The following is a 22482-nucleotide window of genomic DNA, read 5'->3' as shown; positions in this document are numbered from 1 at the left end:
AGCGTATCACTATAAATAACTAAGGTTTGGATCCTTGTTTTGAATGTGGAGTAATTTCTGTGATTAAAATGACAGCCCTGCAACTCTTTCCAGATTATTGGCTTTTCCAAATTCCAACTGGAAGAGCAATGTCAGGCCCTGATAAAATTCTGTACTGTATGTGGCAAAAAGCCCAGAGTGCGGTAGATGGTAGTCATGCAACTCATAATACTTTTAAGTTCCTAGTGTGTGCTAGACCTCATACTAAACATACAAACCATGATTGAGAACAAGAAAAGCATAGACCTTAAGCTCCCGATACTCACAGTAAAGCAGGAGATGGAACATGGAGAGACTCTTGGTTCATTAACTGTAGCTATGACGCATACTCCAAAAGAAAAGCGTAGCGATCTGTGGAATTCATAACTTGATCGAGGAGCATCACAGAGTTAATGAAGAGTTATTTAGGGACAAGACGTAGGAACAATGGCAGTGTGTTCAAAGGCTCCAAGGAGAAAGCAAAGCTGAGCAAGATGAAAGGCTGAAGGTCAGCGTGGTCAAATTTTAGAAGACAGGATGAATGCAGTATGAGGCTAAAACCAAGGCAACACCGGACCTCACGTGGACTCAAGGCTGCAGGGATGATTTTGAACTTATTATGGGGGAGTAGCAAAGATGCCTTGTTGAAGGTTTTAATTTAAGGAATGACATAATCAGATTTCCATAGTGAGATATGTGTGTGCATAATGTGTTGGATAGAGGCCAAGTAGACAGTTGGAATGTTAGCATAAAATACAGGCAGAATTAGGTAGTAAGTGGAGTTCCAGGGAGAGACAATGGAGGTGGAGAGAATGTGGGACTCTGCATAAGAAATAATACTTATATCTCCAAACATCAACGACATCTCAGTGCTCCAGCAATCCCCAAGAATTGATAACACCAGATTCTCCACCAGCCTGAACAACCAAATTCTCCAACAAGAAGTCAGTTCACAAAATCCAATAAGGAATATATCTTGCACATTTCTTCAGGTACCCAGCTATTTCTTTCTTCTTTCTTCTCATTGAATTCTCCAAGCCAACCCTTGGGCTATAGATTATTACATTTAAATTTGAGAAAATTGCAACTCAAAGATGCTAGCAGGAAAGACCATTTTAATCTTGGCCTGTGAGCTTATGAAACCCATGCTCCTCCCATTTCCTGGTGTTACCCCAGCGATTCTGGAGTAAGCACTTCCTTTGCATCTTAGAGAGCACAGATGTGTCCAGAAGCACAAAGTGATTTGGCCTGTAATGAAAGGGAAATGCAGAATGCCTCCCATTGAGCATTTTGAAACACCAAACCTGTTCGATTCAACATATCAATACTGTGGAAATTCTCATGAAATCCTATTATTATACTCTTTTACAGCATTCTGAACTTGATAGCATTGATATAGAATCGTCGACATATTTAGGTTAATTGGATCAAGAGCATAACTGTATAACTACTTATAATTGAATGTAACCAGAAAATGACAAACAGGAAGCATTGTTTAAACTTTCTCACTTTCATACAGGTTGAGGAGACACAGAGGCTCCGAGAAGCATCCGTCATGGATCACAGTGTATCAAGCTGACCTGACTCTGGGTTGCCTGTTCCCTTCTGATGGTCAAGGAGATCTGTTATATTCACTATGTGAACACCACTGATGCGATCATGACAGGAAGTATGACCTCATTCTGCAGCCTTGTCTCTAGTTGGAGAAGGCTGATACTGAAAGTAAACAAGGGCCGTGAGACTAACTCTCCCAAGAATGACAAGCTATTCTATTCTGGGAAACAACTCAAAGATCGAGAGGCTGCTGAAGACCAAACTGCGCTGTGGATGCCTACTCATGGCAGGGGCATGCGCAGCTACCACCTGAAGGGAAGACGGGATTCCCTTTGGGAAGTAACTTCTCACCTGTTGACATTCTGATGGGATTTTTTTTCAGCTGAAGAACGGCTTGGTCCAGCTCTCTGCACTGCCAACCACAGGGAAGTTTCGCATTTCAGTAATCCTCCTGTCATTTATCAGTTGGAAGAAGAGCCTTGGGACTCCCTGTGGAGGAATATGTATGAGCAAGTTATATTTTAGAACAGACGCACTGCTTTGATGAACTGGTAGACAGAGTCTGTGTCTTGAAAGTTCTTGAGCTGTTATTGCAAGTTGTTTTCACAGTTACTAATTCTTTACTAACTGGTGTTATGCTCGCTGTACACAGCTACTCGCTTTCATAAGATCAAACAGTGAGACCTTGCTTTCTGCTGAAGAATGTCTTGCCTTAAAACTAAGCTTACTGCCTAAGGAAAACTAACATATAGGCATTTGGAGTGAACACATTCTTACTGTATTGGTCAATGTTGAAGTGACAAGGGACATGTTAGTATGCTCCCTTGTATGCAATGCCATCTTCTTTTGCAAACCAGTGACTTACTTTCTTTTTATTTTTAATGTGTGTTTTTATTTAGAAATCTTCCAAAGAATGCTAGAAATGTCTCCTGTGTTCTTTAAAGTGATCTTATAAGCTGGAGTATATGATTCCTTGAAAGGTTCATACATACATTATTAAAATAATCTAGTTTCCGTCTAAGGGTTGATGTGATTGATTTAATGTATTATGCTACTGCAACCAATTACTAGTTGACATGTTTATAAAAAGTAGGGACAGAACTACTAGATCATAAAAGGCTCTAGTGTCACCTTATAAAACTACTAGGATAGTATTATACACACACACACACACACATATGTAATGTGTGCACACATAATTTATGTAATTCAATAGCTACATGGAGATGGAACTATGTGATAAGAAGTAACTGATCAATATTTACACAAACCACACACTTTGAAGCTTACTTACTTTGAAACTGTAAGGTAAATCCTAAGCTTTCAGGAATGTAGCTTTGTATCTGGGTTAGAGTGGGCTATTTGCAGCTCAGTGTAGCTTATGCTGTTGAGGAATGTTCAAACTGATAGCCACCACAAACAGCACTGACCTTCTCCATGGCCACTTGTCACTGGTTCATGTTGTTAAGTAAAAAGAGGCAGGCACCAGTCTCCAAGCACTTTGCAAGTCAATAATGTAACTATGTCCTGCTGGCTCCTTTAAATACAGGTGAATTTGTCTCAAACACTCTAGAACCAGTCTCTTTTTCAGATTTCCTAATTAAGTAACTAAAACTATTTAATCTGGATGACAAATCAACCTTTCTAAGGATTGCTTTTTCTCTCGAAATGGTGTTGTTATTTACAGAACATTCAAACTTAAGGAACGAGACAATGAAAAATAGAATTCAAAGTCTTTGAAGTAGGCAGCAACCTCACCGAAGTCCCACAATCTGGACTGCCTCTCTAATCCTACATCTCTGTACTATTTCGGTAAACAAATCTGACTAGTGCAATTAGTAGACGCCATCTGTTTTGGCATCATTTGTCTATTTTTAATATATAGTCCATCTTTTTTTTTTAAATGTCTTTTGCAGAAAAAAAAATCTGTGAAGTTTGAACAAGCGGCCTTCTCAAGATGTACCGAGTCCCGCAACTGATGTCGACACCAGTAGCAAGTAAATGTGAAACTGCTCTGTGCAATTATCTTTGAACGATTAGCGTCCTCTTAGCAATTTCCTCGCTTTGATTTTGCTGATCCCCAGACCATTAGCCATCTGTCAGTAGCTCGTGTTTTTTTAAATGCCAGCGTGTGCTTTGGCAATGATTTTGACTTCATTTCTTTCCTTGAGAGAAATGTGGCATTTTTTTCCTTTTAGGATAAAAAAAAATCACTATTTTTTTTTAGATGCCTATGCATAAATGTGAAAAGAGACCATTTATTGGCTACTATTAAGATGTAAAACTGTCTACAAAAAATGCTGAAAGATTGATTACAACTTGCAGAAAATAAGGGCGTTGTTCAAACGGTAGTGGTTTCGAGTTTCTTCCTTCCTCTTATTTTTCTCTCTCAACCCCCTTTGTAACCCTCTCTCACACATCCACTTCTTTTTTTTTTTTTACTAGTAAAATAACAGCCCAAGCTGAAAGTCTAAATTACCTTATTTATTTTCAGTAGTGATTGTCAGCAAGGGAATTAAGTTTTTCTGAGCCAGACGGTTTGAAGTCTCAATACTATCATTGCCTTTTATAAAATTCTGTGATAGAGTTTAGACTATTAATCACCTGTAACTCTCTTCCAAGTGAAGCACATTGTCATGCCTATGGCTTAAATCTTCTTTAATGAAGATTTGACAAGCTTCCTAGTTTTAGAAGTCATCTATTTAAAAACAATAAAATCAACCTGAGGGCTGGGGAGAGAGGTGCTGTCATGTAAAGTGTTCATTATACAAGCATGAGAACCTGATTTCAGTCTCACACAGCCCACTAAAGGACAGGGTATGATGACATGAATCTGTAGTCCTTCTACTGGACAGACATCCTAGTGGAATGGGTGAGATCCAGGTTCAGTGAGAGTCCTTGTCTCAAGCAAGCTAGAGAACAAGAGAGGAAGACACATGCACACTTGCACACACAGAATCTAAACTTCATACCCTGCTGCCACAATGCTTTTTGTTTGCTATAGTAGAAACATCTTACAACACACTAATAACAAAACCCTTGACAGCGATTGGATTCCTCACATTATGGAGTTAGCGATAATAACCAACATACTGAGCGACTGATTTTGCTTGCTTTTTTTAATCTTTAATTTCACACAAGATGCTTTTCTCTTCCATTCACAAGCTCCAGGTGGTGGTCATGATTTATCACCCTGCACTAAAAAGAGCCTCCAAGGACTACGGAGTGTGAGAAAGACAGAAGATAGACACTCCTAGATTAGTTTCTGTTTCCCACAGGGGATGGGTGACAAGTTGGTGGATTCCCTGAAACTAGTTGTTCACACCACTCTACCACATTGCTGTCTTCCTACTAAGGCTGGAGTGTATGCTAGGCATAACTTCCCACATGTCACCCATGCAGCAATCATGTTCATACATGCTAGAGAGATATTGAAAATTCTCTCTCATTTCCTTATGCAGATTCTTCCAGATCAGGAGGAGGACCTTCTGGAAAGTTGTCCCCCACACGCCTTTTCCCAAGGTATATTGGGTACTTTTCTCTGTCAAACTCATTTCCTGCCCATCTTACTTTGTATTCCTTTAAAAGCACTATAGTACATATGGTACAGGCTTATCCTGGCTATAAATTTTTGGTCCCCTGCATTAACTATTGAAAACTCGTCTGCTCTAAGAATGGGTTATTCTTTTTTCCTTTTTAGTGTGAGTACATACCAGATGTCTATCGAATGGCAAACTACATCAAATACTTAGATATGGTTGGGTTGTTTTGTTAACTTGGTATCTTTGTTGCTTTCTATTGCTGTGAAAAAACACACCGTTACCAAGACAACTTCTAGAAGAAATCATTTATGGAAGCGTAAGATTCTACAGTATTGCTATAGTAGAAGGATGTTAACACATGACTATTATGGAGGAAGCATGTCAACAAGCAGGCAGGTATAGTGCTGGAGAGCTTATATACAATCCAGAACACAAGGCAGATAAAGAAAGAACTAACTGGGGCAGGCGTGGACTTTTTAAACTGCAAAGTCCAGTGGCACGCTTCCCCCTATAAGCCTATACCTCCCAATCCTTCCCAAACAGTTTCACAAACTGGGGACCAAGCATTCAAATGTATGCGCCTACAGGGTCACTCTCATTCAAACCATCACATCATGACTTCCCATCGCATTTCACAACAGTCACAGTATTCACGAGTACACAAGCTGGTCACATTTCATGTTCTGCTCACACTAGTCAACTCCACTATTTTGTTCAAGCCTTCCATGGGATCTTTGTTTTCCTTCCTGTGATTTTTCTAATGGAGGTTCTGTCTACCCCTTCTTCCTTCTACAGTCATTAGCTGAGGTTTCCCCCACCGTTTTCTGAAAGATAAAGGGATCTAGCACAATATTAGAACCTGCCTTCCCTGTAGGCATCAGGCCTTCTGACACTACCACACAAGTCAGCCAATGATATGGAAGCAGAAGTATGAATTGGTGTTGGATCTGTTTAACTAGAGGTGCATCCTAGCTCCCCCGAATACTAGCTGTGTACAATAGCTAAGTAATTCGTCTTTCTGAATCTTCATCTTTTGTTTTTTTGCTACATAAGGAGAATCATAAGTATCCTTACCTTTTAGAGAGATTTGCAAAGGGTAGGAAAAACCATTGGGAATAGATCCATGGCGCAAATGGAATAAGTGGTATCTATTAGTTAGTATTTTATTAATAGCAAGCACATATTCCAATTGTTCATAGGTTTTTAAATTGTAAAAAGTAGTAAGGCCATCAGGAAACATAGAAAGACAGAATGAAACATGGTTTAGAACCTATCAGCATGTGAGTAACTACACAAAATTTTAAAGGGATATAAGGATGTACTGGGGTTTGTCTCTTCACCAATACCAGGAAGCTATATTCTTCCAGGACTTCGTTAATCATCACTCAAGACAAGAAAGGACTGGTATTTGGATAGTTGAGCAAGTTGCTGATAGTATGTGTGGCTAGATTCCTCAAATCCATTGAAAAGGGCCAATTGAAAGATAGCCAGCTGCTGGAATTCCTCCAGTGTAACTCAAGTGACAGTCAAGAGCTAGAAGTAGTTTTCTTTTAATGACTAAAAATATTTGATAGCACAGTAAATTCTCTCTCTCTCTCTCTCTCTCTCTCTCTCTCTCTCTCTCTCTCTCTATTGATGTTGTAAGAATATTTCAAATTTATGTCCAGACAAAAAAATAAGAGAGAAAATATTAAGGACATTTGAAAGGAGAGATAACCAGGGTTAGAGAAACTGAGGTGAATAATATTTGCTAAAGACTGAACCTCAGAGAATAGCTAGAAATACAGCTCCCGCACTCTACTGGTTCCAAGTGCCTAGTGCACTATCGATAATCCGCACTCTGATTCTTGAGAAGGCAAATAGTATGGAAAGAAAAGCATAGGGTAGGAGACCCCCCCCACCCCCCAAAATAGAAATGTGTAGCTCTGTCACTTAGAGCATCAAGGGCAATTATTATCTTACTGGTATTTTCCTTTCCTTATCTACAAAAGAGGAAATGATGAGCAATATGATGCTGAAATGAAGCAGTCCAGGTCTCTCTTCAGAGAATTTGTTCCTAGCATTTCCAAAGTCTCTGGTCCCTCTACCTCTACCATTCAGCATTTTCATTAATGCTTTAAAGTAAGCACTAGGTAACATCAGTAAAAGCAGTCTAGAAATATTTTAAATCAGCATAAAAGTATTAGAAATCATCTTGCATTTTTTGAACAAAGTATATTTTAGTGTCTCTCCTCCCTCTCCTCTCTCCCACCCTCTTGTTTCTTTATATGTCCCTCCCCCTCCTTAGCATCATTTACCAGTCTCTGTCGGTCCTTCTCCTACCCTTTTATCCTTCTGTCTTTCCTCATCACTCATTCTACTTTCTTTACTAGTTTATTAGCTTTTCCCTACATTTGCACTTTAATTAAATTATATATAAAGACATCTGAAGCATCGTATTGATATAGTTAGTGTCATATTTAGCTTTAGCTGTTAACTTGACACAACATAGAGTCACCCAGAAAGCAGACACCTCAGCTGAAGAATTGCCTCGGTTAGATTAGCCTATCGGCATGCCCATGAGGCATTTTCTTTATTGCTACTTGATGCAGGAGGGTCCAGATATCTGTGAAGTGTGCCATCTCTAGACAGGTGGACCTGGGCTGTGTGAGAAAATTACCTCAGCAAACTAAAGGAAGTGAGCCAGTAGGCCATAACCCTTCACATTTCTGCTTTCTGAGTTCCTGCCTTATCTGTGTGGATATATGGGTGGGCTATAACCTGTAAGGTGACATGAACTATTCTACCCCAAAGATGACTTTAGCCAGAAGGTTCCTATGACAGCAACAAAAGAGCAAACCAGGACAGTGAATTCTTCAAACCATGAGTATATATAAATACTAGCCAATGTGTTCCGTCAGAGTCTTTAGACTATGAGAGACATCAGTGTTAAGAACTGTCCTTAGAATAATGACATCATTAAGGAAATTCTAAAGCCTTAAATAACCTTCAATGTACAGAATTTTGATTACAGGACACTAGTGTGTGGAAAGAATAAATAACATTTTGTAGAATTATGATTCAAACCCAAAGTAAAAACCTAGTTCTTGTTAGATGCACACCCCCCTCTCCTTGGTCTACTTCATACTGACATTCCCATGTGAAGTTGACACAGGCATTTGCACAGATGGTATGATTAACCGTATGGGGGAAACACTAGAAATTGACAATTGGTTTAGTGCTAAGACAGTGTGCTGGTGATGGTGGTAGATAACCAAAAAGGCTTTGTCATTTAAGAAAGGAATTCTATAAGGAGGGAAGTGACCATCACAGTCTCCTTGGGATGGATGCACCGAAGTGCCCCTTTCTTGTCACAAGAAAGAAAAGGTTGCTTTCCTTAGAAAACAGAGAAAGGGAGTCAGAGTAAAACAGCAAATGGTTCAAAGTCACCTTCCATAGAGAGATGAATTTTATGAATGGGAAAGTACAGAAAAGAACAGATTTGGCTAAGAAATGGAAGCTGCTGAATGCTTCATAACTAGGGGATTGGAAAGAAAGGAAATTATAATTTCTCTATTACAAACACAAGGGTAGTGTTCTGGCACATGAAATGAGCTGTATTGAATGAAGAGAACAATGAATTTCAACATCCCAGAAAGGAAGTTTGATGGTATTTCCATCTTTAAAAAGATAGACTAATATTAAGAATATAGGTCTATCTTAAGTTGAAGAGGCTAATTGTCCAGAATGTTGCCACCAAAGTTCAAAATAGGAAAAAATCAAATGCTGTGTGGTTCAATGCCTAAGCCCTGATGGTTGAGAGAACCAGTGATAAGGGTTGTGGAAGTAGTTGGTATCATGAATGTAAAGAATGGAATTTCTTTCACAATGACTACATGGTCATGTGGGTCTTGTGTGATTGTACATACACGATAGAGACTTAAAGGACTTTCTTTTTTCCTCTTTAGCTTTACTTGTGACTTCCTGGACGGAGAGAGTTCTTTTGAATGCTGCTCCATAGACCCCCTGACAGGCTCCTACTATATCTGCCGCAGAAGCCCCCGACTCCTCACCAATGGCTACTACATTTGGACTGAGGACAGTTTCCTCTGTGACCCAGATGGCCACATCACACTGAATCCCTCCCACACCAGTGTGATGTACAAGGAGAACTTAGTTAGGTAAGTAGAGGATATTGTATAAGACATCTCAAGACCATTCTGCCCACTGTCCATTCATCTGCACATTTACAAGCAGCTCACTGCTGCTCAAGAGTATGGTAGTAAAAGAACTGAAACCAGTTAAAATCAACATAAAAACAAATAAAAGTAAAACTCAGTGATCCCCATGCTGGAGTGGAAATTGGTATGAAGGATAGTGGAGGGAAAGAGAACGATGTCAGGTTTGTGTGGGGTACAGGTAATATAAGCTTTTTAGAAATGTGAGGGTGAATTGTAAGACATAGCAAGTCTGCTAAAACAAAGTAAGAAATGGAATTTCATGGAGAAGGGTAAAGGCAAAGGACTCTGAGAAACCCTGATACAACTGGGAGAATGTAAGTAGCTGGTGGGAAAATAGCTTAAGAAAGAGGCTTCCTGCAAGAAAGAAGGCTAAAATGATCCTAGTTGAGAGTAATGGATACCTCAACATAGGATCTGTGAAGTGGCCAAGTAGGTCAGATGCCTTGTGCTAAAGCATGGGGACCTGAACTCAGATCCCTAGCATCCACACAGAAGCCAGTTGCAGCACTGTGCATCTATAATCCGAGCCCTGGAGAGGCAGAGGGGGCAGAGGCCTGTGCAATCCTGGAGCTCGTTGGCCAACTAATTTAGTTAAATCAGAAAGCTCCAGGTTCAATAGAGGCCTTATTTCGAATAATAAGATGGGAAATGCTGGAGAAAGATACTCAAGATTGACCTTTAGTTTACATATACATGCGCATATGCACACACGCATGAGTGCTCGAGCGCGCATGCGCACACACACACACACACACCCACACACACACACACACACACACACACACACACACACCAGCGCCACTGCAAATTAAATAAATGAAACCAAAGGCTTTCTCTAATCTACCTTTACACTGGAGAAACACCGCTTCAAAATTCATCTTCTAAGAGCAATTGCAGATGCCCCACAGGACAGTAAAAGGCTGTCATGATAAAATCGATCCATTTCCTCTTCATGTTACTTGGTTCTGATTTGGCCCGTTAGCATTTCTCACTAACATAATGTATTTGTAAAAAGGCTTGGCACATCACAGACAAGTGCCCAAGAACTGACCCTATCATGAACTTTCAATACTTCCTTGCCCTTGGTCCCACCACTTTGAGCCTTCTTCTGTGGCTAAGAGTCTTTGGAACTGAAAGCCATTACCCCTCCCTTCTCTAACACACTCTCCTGTGGTTTCTTTTACACTAACGTTAAGCTCCACGTCTCCCAAAGAAACACACAGTGTTCTTTATTATCTGCCCCATTGTATCTTCCCAGCTTTATTTTCTACCATGACCCAATATGAAACATACTTATTTTTTCAACAATCATCTCATACAGTTTATGACTCACTTATCCCAGAAGCTTCACCGATTTTCAATTAGCCTGTCCTTCCATTTCTCTGTGGGCCCTTCCTAAGTAATTCTTCTGAGCTCACATTCTAAACATAACATGATGGCCAGGACCACAGCCTGTGGACTCAGACTGATTAGATTTTCTTCCAAGTTATCTTGTTTTCCAGTGGGATGACCTTAGGAAATAATACAACCTCTCTGGGTCTCCTTTGCCCAATCTTAAATATGGGGTAATAGGAGTACCTACCTCATAGGGCTGTTGGCTGTTCTGGGAATCATGTGGGTTTATGAAGGCAGAGAAGGCTACCTGGCACAGAGTGAGTTGCATGAAGGAATCCCCAGTATTTTCCGTGCCTTGTCAGTTTCCTAAAACATAGACCATGGCCACCATCTATACATAGTTTAGTCTTTAGCTCACTATCGTAAGCCATCAAAATTAAAAAGAAAAAACCATAACTCTCACATCAAAGGGGATCAGAAATCATTTATTCTAGAGAAAGATGGAGCAACCATGGACCAGGAGTACAAATTTAGGTTTCTTCGGGTTATATGTTGCAATGTGCTAACAGTTTCATGAAGTTTGTATAGTGATAGAAAAAATAAAATAATAAATGACCTAGTGACTATTGTGATGAAACACCATGACCAAAAGCAACTAGGGGACGAAGGGGTTTACTTCACTCACATTTTCATATAATAGTTCATCATCAAACATATACTAAAGCAGGGATGTGGAAGCCAGAGCTAAAGGAGAAGCTGCAGAGAAGCGCTATAACTTTCTCGGTCCTCCTGGCGTTCTCAGCTTGCTTTCTTATAGAACCCAGGAGAACAAGCCCAGGTATGGCATCACTCACGATGGCTTAGCCCTCCTATATCAATCACTAACTAAGAAAATGCCCTACAGGTTTGTTTACGAACATTTCCTCAATCGACTTTCCTTCCTCTTTGATGATTCTAGCTCATGCCAAGTTGACACAAAACTATTCAGCAGAATAAATCATGTAGTTTTCAAATACATTGGTGGGAAAAATCAGAATTATTTGAATATACGAATTTGGGTTGTACCTACTGTGTGCCTCAAGCCATTACTACTTGACTTCTTCCAACCCAAAGTCACTGCTACTTGCTGCTCATCGTGCTGCGTTTTTTCTTCCCAGAATATTTAGAAAGAAAAGGAGATCCCACCGTTCTCTTTCTTCACTCTTGGACCCCCGAGCCTCGAAGTCTTGGCTGCATGGAAGTATCTTTGGAGATGTTGATTCACTCCCAAGTGAGGATCTCTGGCTGGAGGGAATCAGGAGCCTTGGTAGGTCCCACTGCAATGAAAATGGTGATCTTTGCTATTTCATTCCATGATGAGATGCCATTTCTGAATGGCAATCATATAGTACAGGCCTGAGGCACAGTTCAGAGATGAGTAATATTTTGATGGAGAGGGTGAAGCCAGGGATTAAAATTTCATTGACATATTTCTGCACTTCTTGTTACTGAAACACAAAGGTCTTCATGTTGTCCAAAAAAATGAGAGTTTAAATATCTCATTATTATCAGAATGTTGATAATACTCAAAAATTATTGGCCCATTTTCAATATAGTTTTTGATGAAATAGAAGTGGGGAAGTAATAATGGGGGCAAACTTACAAGACATGTATCAGAAACTGTGTTCTGCAATCAGGATTTGAATCTCAGTTTGGACATTCTGGGATAGTACCTTCATTAAGACTCAATTGCTTTAGTTTAAAAGCAAGATATAAGCACGCATGTGCATATACATATCTGTGTTCTGCTGAAATAGATGATACATACATATAGAAATAACATAGATAATATAGATATATGCTTATGCATTCCTGCATTCAAATGTATGTATTTAAATGTAATGATAGAAACTCTAAGCCCATTCTTTTGTTATTCATTCATCAAATCCTTGAATACATGCTCTATGGAAACAACTGAACTAAGCACTTTTTCTGAGCTTAGTAAGACACAACCCTAATGGGAAAGTTCTTAAATAGGAAGAGAAATAAGTTTCCAAATAACTACAGTATAATGCCTTAACTGCCATAGCAGGGTTAGGAACATGGAGAGAATGGAGGAGAGGAAGTTAATACATAAACCAGAAAGGTGGTATGAGCTCACCCTAGATAACGCCAGAAGGGTTTCAGGTATAATAACATCAGAAACGAGTGACTCATTAGGTGGATGGGAGCTTAAATGACATTTCTGCCTTTTCTATGCTGCCTTACAATTACTGGGATTCTAGACTTTTCAAGATATATATTATGGCTAGTCATTCCTTCCTATCACATATAAATTTATTTAACTTTCTTCTGCTTCTTAGACCTGGCTTAAACTTTTAGTAACCAGTAAAAAAATGAGAATGAAGAGTCCAGAACAAAAAGAATGTTAAATGTGACACCAAACAGCTAAACTCAAAATGAGCCCCATCTGAGCATGGTTCCCTGTACAATTGTTGTTGTCTAAATCCCATGTCTCTGGTCCTGTCTTCAAGTTCATTTTCTTCCCTCTCCCTTACATGCATTTGACTCTGATAATTCAGATACATCTTTGTTTGTAAGAATGAGTCATTCCAATGAGTGGTCTCAGGTTGAGATCTCTACAAGAATGTACTCCTTTATTTTAAAGACTCTCTGTCTCTCTCTGTCTCTCTGTCTCTCTCTGTCTCTCTCTCTCTGTCTCTCTCTGTCTCTCTCTCTCTCTCTCTCTGTGTGTGTGTGTGTGTGTGTGTGTGTGTGTGTGTGTGTAGGTGCATATAACACTAGACTCATTTTACAAGAAGAAAATGTCAAATGAAGTGTCCTTCTCATAATAAGAACAAATGATTAATGGAACCAAGTGCATTCTAGTTCCTGCCAAAAATAAGGAAATCTAAGCAGGACACAGACAGGAGGCTGACATAGGGGTTGGACCAGAAACAACAGATGGTGAAGGGGCTGAAGAATCTTCTGTGCCTTTTTGAGGAGACAGAGTTTATCTAGTGATTCATGGGCATTTTGAAGCATCTGAAGCAGGATGAGGACATATCAGATTTAGATTTTCAATGTTAGCTTTCCAGTAGTATGCAAGGGAAGATTACACCAGACAGTAGCTGATATGAGCGCAGAAGCAAAGAAAAGCATCAAGCATTCCAAGAAAGGACAGAGCAAATAGAAGGAAGTAATTTGTTTTTTATGTAGAATTGACAATTTTGTGAGAGAGTGAATGAGGTTGTGAGGAAGTGGGAGAAGTTTAACAAATGGATGTGTTTTGTTTGGTAGACTGTGGGAAATATTTTGCCCATACCAGCTCTGGAACCTAGGAAATCAGAAGGCTGAAAGAGCCTGTCTTTGGGGCTAAATGTCCCTGAATTCATGTCCTGGAAATGCCTTTTCCTATTCGAGTGTTCTTGTGAACATCAATTAAATCTTCTTATCTTCCATTTCTTTATTAATATAAGGACAGAGAACATAGCAGGTAGGGTTGCTGTGAAGACGAAATGCAGTAGTTCATTAAAAGTACTAATGTTGAATCAATGGATTGGTGTTCTATTCAACACATTCACTCTACAAAGATTTATTTTTATATTTTTATTATGTGTTGTTGTACTCTCCAAAGCTATGGCACACTGGAGCTGGTATTAAAACCTGGTTGTGTGCTGCCATGTGGGTACTGTAAACCATCTCTCCAGCCCCTACTTTGCCCCTACTTACGCTCAATATTTAGAAGTCTTACTTCTTACATTTACTTTCTCATTGTGACTCTAAATGAGACAAAGTTTTCTTTGAAATAAAGGCCTAAAAGAGGCAATTTGAAAAAAAATTGTAAGTGATGAAGGGAGACCAATTTCTATAAGATGACAAAAACACGAAAATTGTGTCTGGTAACTACAACTAGTGTCTTGGTTACTTTTCTGGTTTGGTGGCAGAATTGCAGACCAAAAGCAACTTAGAGGAGGAGGGGCTTATTTGGCTTGCAGTTTTAAAGTACACAGTCCAGCACTGCAGGGAAGATCTGATGGCAGGAGAGCGGAGCAGCTGGTCACATGGTGTCTATGAGTCCAGACACAGGGAGAAAGTAGGAGGTTGATATAAATCCCTGACACCTCCTTGGATGAAGACCTGTTTCCTGCAGCAACAGTCTGCCTCCAAACCACTCCAATGACCTTTCCAAAACCAGTTGAAGACCAACACTCATGGAAGACATTTCAAACTTAAACTGAAAACACTAAGGAATGGCTTTTACAAAGACCATTTTCACACATTTGGAAATAGGCATCTGCCTTCCATAGCTGGTTCTTCCAAATATGCCCAAACAACTTGAAAGCAGTTGGACCACACTCATGCCGCACATTCATGAGGTATCTGATTAAAATTCTCATGGTTGTCAAATATCTTCTAAATATAAATTAAACCACCCATTCCAAAAAATCAGTAATTAGTCAACCTGGGTGCATACAAGAGTTGGGAAGCTCTCATTTCTGCTGTCAGCTGTAATCATATTTCCTCAGACATCTAGTTTTCCGGTTTTACCAAAGGCCTCTTGATTTATCAGCAATTTGTTCTTCTCTGGAAATATGGCCTAGTTAGAAGACTCCAGAAGAATTCAAAATTAAATTGTTTTGCTATTTTCTCTCTGTGCAGTGGCTGTAATCAAACACTATTTCCCCTGATTTTTCTCATGCTTCATTTTTTTTTTCAGACTAAAGGATATTTTGCCGACTTGGTTTGTCCTCATCTAACCTCTTCTCCAGCTGCAGGAGACACCTTTCCTCATTAGTTGCAATTCATTTTTTAGTTGTTGGCAATTTTTTGCAGTTCCTGAGGGCCACCTCCCCCCCAGCCCCCCGCCAAACTGCAATTTGGAATGTGTTCCTGGAGCTGTGAGTAACCCTGAAAGAGAATAGAGAATTCTCACAAGGATAATTGAATGGAACAGGATGTTCCCTTAGCCCTTCATGCTTTCAAGTATAATACAACTAAAATTATTTGCTGAAATATTTAGCATGGTAGGAGTCATTCATTTATTATTAAACTTATCAAAGGATGAAAATCAGTCATACAAAACATGTCTGTTTAGAAACATGTCTCCTTGGTCATTTGGGTATTAAGAAGTTTTATGGTTTCTCTGTGGTTTAACTCCATCATTTAAAAGTTCTGTGCAGGATTTCCAGGATGACAGATAAGAGCCCTTTGTTCAATTTTCAGCACTAATTCTCTAAGTTAGGGCAGATAGTCCTGGGAAACAGCACAGGGAAATTTTTCCTGTTGCCACAGATCCTGCCTCGTGTCCTAGGATCATAGAATAGTGTTTTAGGAATGTACAATTAGCCGGGAATATCCTAGATACATTCTCACTTCCATATTAATATGGTCATCTGGCTTTCTCTGTGTTCTTTACAGCTTTACCGAGGTATAATTGATACACAAAAAAGTACACATTTAATGTGCGTAGCTTAATGAGTTAGATATATGCAAACACCTGTTACTTATCATCATAATTAGCATAAAGGACATACCAAACAGCTCCCTAAGGCACCTTAGATCCTTCTGTGTGTTTGTGTGTAGGTGTAGGTGTGTTTTAAGAACATGTAACATAATCTATCTTTTAAAAACAAATATCATATTGTTAACTATAGGCACCAGACTGTGCTACACATACCCTTAAAATGTACTCATTTATTGTAACAGAAATGGTATACTCTGAACGTTCTTCATCACCTCCTAATCACTGAAGCCTTGGTAACCACTATTGCATTGTCTGTTTCTCTAAGTTTATCTATCTAGATCCTTACAGAAGTGGACTTACTTATTTATCTTAGCCAAAGGTCATGCGGGTCGTTCCAGTTTGTTGCAAGCAGCAGGACCGTCTTCCTTATTTAAGGGTGAATACACCCTACTGCATACACTTACTGCATTTTACTTATATATTCACCTATGGACTCCTCTAGAATCTGCATTTTGACTATTGTGAGCAGTGCTATGGTGAGCATGCTCCAGAATAAGCTCTACTGTGTGGTCCTTACTATTTACCTACCACTTTCCTTTTCTACGGCAACCAGCAATGATGCTTTCTTAGACTTTTTTGGCGATGTCCAAAGAATGAGAGAATGGGAGAAAGAAATATGTATGTATGGCAGCGACTCCCCTCTCCAAAAACCTCAGCTCATTGGCTCAGTATCTAAGCTGTGTCACAGAGTGATACTACCCAATTTAAATACCACCTAATTTAAAACATTGTTATAGGAGGACCCCAAGGGTCTATTGATATGCCTGAATCGCTGTCCTTTCTTTGGTAAGGACTCATGAGCTTCCAGGGCTCATTGCTTAGAGTATTTTAGTCACAAGGATCATGTTACATTCATTCTGGATATTCATTAATGACTCCAAACTCCTCACATAGTAATCTTAGATCCTGAGTGTGATAGGAAGCGTTGAACCTGGACTCAGTCCAGTCAGAATCATTTTGTGGTACTTCCCCAGGTTCATTCTTCCATCCAGCCCTGTAGAACTTGCTCACTGGGAACCTACCATATTATCTCTCAGACTCATGTCTGGCCTTTGCCCACCCCCCTCTTTTCCTCTGACCTTCCCTCTCTGCACCTGCTCCGTTATCTTCCTACTGTCTCCTGATAGAGTTTATACTGATCCTCCAGGTTTCTGGTCCAGTCCTGCCTCTCCTGTGAAGTCTTCCTGTATTCCTCAAGGCATACTCCAAAGTCCTTTTCCAGACTTTCACTGTAATATGACTTGGCTCCTCTAGTTCCTTGAAAAGAACAATCCATACAAGGTATATAAGAAATGTACTTAACAGATAAACAGACCTTCTTGCTATGTGTCCATGAAGTACCTGTCTATTCTATTTTTGCTGCAGTTTCTGAGATCCTTTGGCCTGGGGGCTTCCCTGAGGTGTCATTGTAGCCTGCCTTGCTTCAGTACTTCTGCCCACCTGGCATCTTTCCTCAATCACCTTATGTTCTGGGCATCCCCTGACACCAGTGGAAACAGAGGAAGAAGCCTTTCTGATTGTTAACAAGGACTGGCCAGCCTCCTATTGTTCTGTCTGAGGTACCCACCGCCTGGAAACAATAGTATTCCCTACTGCATTCTCTTCTTCTTTGCTTTTTTTAGTTCTTGTTCTCTCTAAAAAAAACCTTTAGGGTCTTAGCTATTCCTCACCGCACTTCAGTTGTGCCCTTTCTGGAGACCCTGTCACTATACATGTCAGCTGTATAAGGTGTAGGTGGCAGAAGTTATATTTTTCCCCACAGTGAATTCAGGGGATTTAAAATATGTGATAAGTCTTGAGCCTAGAAGAATCTAGGGAAAGAACAAAAATTCTTCCATGGAATTCTCTAGATGTCCAATTCAAAGGAGGAAATTGTCCTAACTTACTTTGTGTGAAATGATGGAATAAAGATAAATACTTTGTTTCTGATTATCAACATCACCTTTTACAAAAATTTCTAATTAGATAATGAGTCCCCCAAAAGCCAGACCAGCTTGTTAAAGCTAAAATCCAAGCAGGGATTGCATGAATCTTTGGAGCATATTTTACAGAGGTTCTCCATCTTTCATAGCCATATTTGTTTTCCTTTCCCATGTGAGATGATATTTCTGTGCACTTTGTGGTATAGGGTTGTGAACATCAATCTGGGCATTCTCTGAAGGAAATCATGTAGTTTGCACTGAGCGATGTTGCACGTAGCCTGTACTGGCTCCTGGCAGTATCAAGGGCCAGTACTGATGGGACAAATATTAACTCTTTGGATTAGTACAAATTATAACTTGAAATCCACTTTTAAAACACTAAGGAGATAGTTTCCTTCCATTCACTGACTACTGGACCTGGACTATCAAATCTCTCTCTCCCCTCCCAACCTCCCCCACCTCTCTCTTCATGAGGGAATATGGACTATTGCATCTCTGCAGGGACTTGCTTCTAATTTTCTGTTCCCTTTAAGAATAAAGAGTCCTTCCCCATTCTCTATAGAACTCTCTGAACTGCAGCCCTTTAATTATGACTTGTAAGTCCCAACTTTCCACCCCCACCCCCCATTCAGCCAGCCACAGCTATTGTTTAGGGTTATGAGTGCCTCTCAGCTTGCCTGCTGTGAATGACCTTTTCTTTTGAGTTTAATTAAGCATGCAGCTTTAAAAGAGTGTGTGTTGGATGTGTGCCATCTTTTAAGTCAGCCCAGGAAATACCTGTATTTCATGCAGGACTTCTGCCTGATCTTTGTGAATGTCTTGTCTCCAAACCATTGTGTTCCTCATTGTTTCAAATTCTCACCTAGGGACAAGGTAGAAAAACTAAGCTGAGGGTGGATATCATCAAAGACAGAGACTTGAGAAATCCTAGGATATTCAAGCCAGATGAACCAAATCAGTGGGTTCTGTTTAGTCAAAGTGTGGCACTTCCTATGTAATTGAAAGTCATTCTTACTTATTGCATTCATCCTTTCCAGCAGTTTAGGGTCTTTTAACCTTAGATTCAGCTCAAAAGTCAACAACCCAGAATCATCCCATGGTGACTTTATGTTGAAGGCACCTGTTGATTCTAGGCGTTGTCATATCGTGCTTCAAACTTTGTGTTGCATGGATTTGAGATTAAACCTGACTGTCATTCAGAAGCATTGGTAGGTTAATTCCAGGGTAAGTAAAATGTATTTGTAATGAACCGTTATAAGGGAATGCATTAGAAACTATTTGCACCAAGCATTCTGTTTGGATGATAAAACCAAGCAAATATTTGCTATTCGAGATTTCATTCAGTGTTTCAATGTGGTTTATAGAGAGTAGGTTTCTATAGTGACACCTATCACAATATATTCTAATATATTATGCTCCTACCTGAATATAAACCTCACAAAACAAAAGGTGACACCTGTCTACTCCACTATTGCTTCTCAACAGGAACATTCAATAGATGCCAAATGAGTGAACGAGCAAATTAGAAGTAGGAGTGATCTCTGCTATAAAGTTTGATGTTCTAAAAATGTAAGCCTCATATGCTCTCCCATATCCTTCAAATAAATCCATTTATCTTCTAACATCACTTAGAGATTAAAAATATGATAACCCATGTCCTTGCCTATATGATGTTAAGGCATAATTTCATGATTTCTTCAAGGATCACCTGGACTTTACTATATGTCAAACTGTACATTGTTTTATCCAGATGAAATTCCACATGAATATGTACATGGAGACATTTTTACTAAGGAACAGTCCATCATCTGTAAATGGAGCCCCTACCCTTCCAATAGGAAGTCAATGCTTTCTGGGTTTTTTTTTCCTCCAACTTGTAAAATTATATTTTCCTTGAACTCTACTAGGTAACTACACTATAGTTGGATTCCTTTACCAAACTCTCATTCTTCTCATCTTTGTTTATTTGTGTTCTGAAGATATATGTCTTTTATACCTCAAAGGATGAGGACAGATTAAAACACCACCAGGAAGGCTCCTACTGTCCCCCTCCACTAGTGCAATAGGCAATGTTGTTATTGTTCTGATTATTGGGAACAGTACCAGGGCAGCTCTGCTGGTTAGTTTCTATTGTCAACTTGACATAACCTAGATCCACTCAGGAGAGAGGATCTCAGTGAGGCATTGTCCAGATCAGGTGGGGCATGTCTATGTGCAATTATCTTGCTTGATAATTGATTCAGTCCTCTATGGGAGGCATCAGTGCTTGGCCTAGGGCCCCTGAGCAGCATCAGAATGAAAGAAGATGACTGAGCAGAAGCGAGCTCAGTTCGGAACACTTGTTTCTCTCTAATCTTGAGTGGGAATACACTGTGACTGGCTGCTTGAGTTATTGCCTTGACTTACTCAAAATGATGGACTATAACCTGGAACTTTAAGCCAAATAAACACTATTTTCCTTCTGCCAAATTGCTTTTGTTCAGGGTGATTCATCATAGAAACAGAAATAAAAAGTATAACAGCATCATTGGATATATGTATATACACACAGATTAGATAGATAGATAGATAGATAGATAGATAGATAAGAACAGACAGAACCCTCCACAGACCCACACACAGAAAGAAACAGAAAAGACACATACACACACACACACACACACACACACACACAGAGAGAGAGAGAGAGAGAGAGAGAGAGAGAGAGAGAGAGAGAGAGAGAGAGAGAGAGAGATATTGAACTTTTGCTTTTCCAGGAAGTGATCTAGATTGTTCTCTGAGTGATGGCTGGGAGTCTCAGAAGCCAATCACAGACACATCAGAATCTTCTTCTACTGGCCACCTCCTGCTTCAGCCTCTCGGAGAAAGCTCCCAGAGTTCCTCTCTTCAGCTTCAGATGAAAACATCAGGACATTTTGAAAAGAACATGTTGGTGCATTCAAGTGAGTCCTTTTAAATCTTTGCCACGCCCAAACTATTCTCTCTTCTTGCCACCTAAGAGTGATGTAGCAATGACTAATGTGTACAGGAACTGGTATCAACCTGCTTGAGGAAGGGAGGACCTGGGTTCCTGCTAGTGTCCAGATTACACAGAGGAGGTGACTGCCTTTGAGTATAGTCATGAAGTCCTCAGCAGCCCTGAGTTTATAGTGTTCTATTTTTCAAGAACCTCGATGCCTGATTAGCATTTAGTTTTGATAAAGCTGAGGGGAAGGATGGCAGGTCTCTATCATTTACTTCTTGATTTTTAGCTGTGTGTTTGATGTACTCTAAAAGGAGGAAAATGAAGAAAAAGAAGACAAAAACAAACAACAAAAACAACAAAACAAAACAAACAACCCCCCCCCATTTTTAGTGCTATGCCTCAGGAAGGAAAATACTAGTGAGTTATTCCTATTTCCTAGCATTAATAGTGGAAGAAGCTCACCAATGTGCTGAAGACTCTGGTTTGTCAGCAGCTGATTAATGAAAGACATTTTCATCGTGTCTCACATCCAAGTTGGAGAGCTGAGCTCGTTCTGATAAGCTTGCACAGATTTCACGTTTCAGAGCCCCACCTATAATCTACAGCGCTAGGAGTCACAGAAGGAAAACATGTACTAGCAGGTGGCCAAATTCTAAAATTTAGTCTTGAATCTGTGCAGAGAGATGATCCTATTCTTTGCATTGCAATGAAAACAACCTAGAAGATTGTACAGTTTCCTGTCCACGTGAATACTCAAGAGATTTGAGGTTATCACTGTAGGAGGCTGAGATTGAGTGAAAAGACCCTGTCTTTACTTGCCTCTATAAACCAGGAATGGATAGTGTCCCACTGAGCATTCCTCCAAACACTCACTCATATGCCCTGTATAATATATCCCTGCTGCAGCTGCTCAGCAAGTGCTAAAGGGTCTTTAAGTTCACTGTACAGTTGTTTCAATAACAGAAAAGCTAGCTTTGACTGAGTAGATAACCACTAGGCTATCAATACTTATTGAGTCTCAGCAGCCACCTCAGAAGCCTAGCCTTCACTGTTCTGGTTCCCAGAACTCCTCTCTCTTATGCCCATGAGCTGTACCACTGTTGCATGCTTGCCTGCATTTCTCATCATTCTATGAAGGTCATCCTTGGATTCCAAACTGACCATACAGTGACTGGGCAGAATAAATTCTCCTTGACTCATGATGAATGAATTCATAACTGTTTGAGTTGTTTTAGCATATAAGAATGCCAACATTCTACAGATGAAGTAAGCCTTGTCCACTCATTGCAAAGAATGTGACCATCTAGTTGGGATGTCTGTCCTATCTGCTGTACTTGGACAGCTCCTACTTTTCTTCAAGGCCCACTCGAAATGAGATTGCCACTGATGGACCTTCTTTGTCCTCTCCTGCTTGGTGGCT

At 39.9% G+C, this 22482-nt stretch overlaps 1 protein-coding gene across 1 annotated transcript in view; it reads left to right on the top strand.

Moving 5' to 3' along the window:
* The first annotated feature begins 1855 nt into the window (after positions 1 to 1855).
* Positions 1856 to 22482, top strand: part of Tmem71 (transmembrane protein 71) — a 33452-nt gene continuing 12825 nt past the window's right edge. Inside the window, exons 1-6 of the mRNA XM_032916155.1 lie at positions 1856 to 2075; positions 3489 to 3569; positions 5034 to 5094; positions 9062 to 9274; positions 11827 to 11975; positions 20854 to 21039. Coding sequence (XP_032772046.1) covers positions 3530 to 3569; positions 5034 to 5094; positions 9062 to 9274; positions 11827 to 11975; positions 20854 to 21039 — 649 coding nt within the window. The 5' untranslated portion in view covers positions 1856 to 2075; positions 3489 to 3529. The remainder of the gene's footprint in view (positions 2076 to 3488; positions 3570 to 5033; positions 5095 to 9061; positions 9275 to 11826; positions 11976 to 20853; positions 21040 to 22482) is intronic.

This window comes from Rattus rattus, chromosome 1, assembly GCF_011064425.1.
Source record: "Rattus rattus isolate New Zealand chromosome 1, Rrattus_CSIRO_v1, whole genome shotgun sequence".
Taxonomy (NCBI): domain Eukaryota; kingdom Metazoa; phylum Chordata; class Mammalia; order Rodentia; family Muridae; genus Rattus; species Rattus rattus.
The sequence above is the reverse complement of the archived record's forward strand: the minus strand, read 5'-3'. Positions and strand labels throughout refer to the sequence as shown.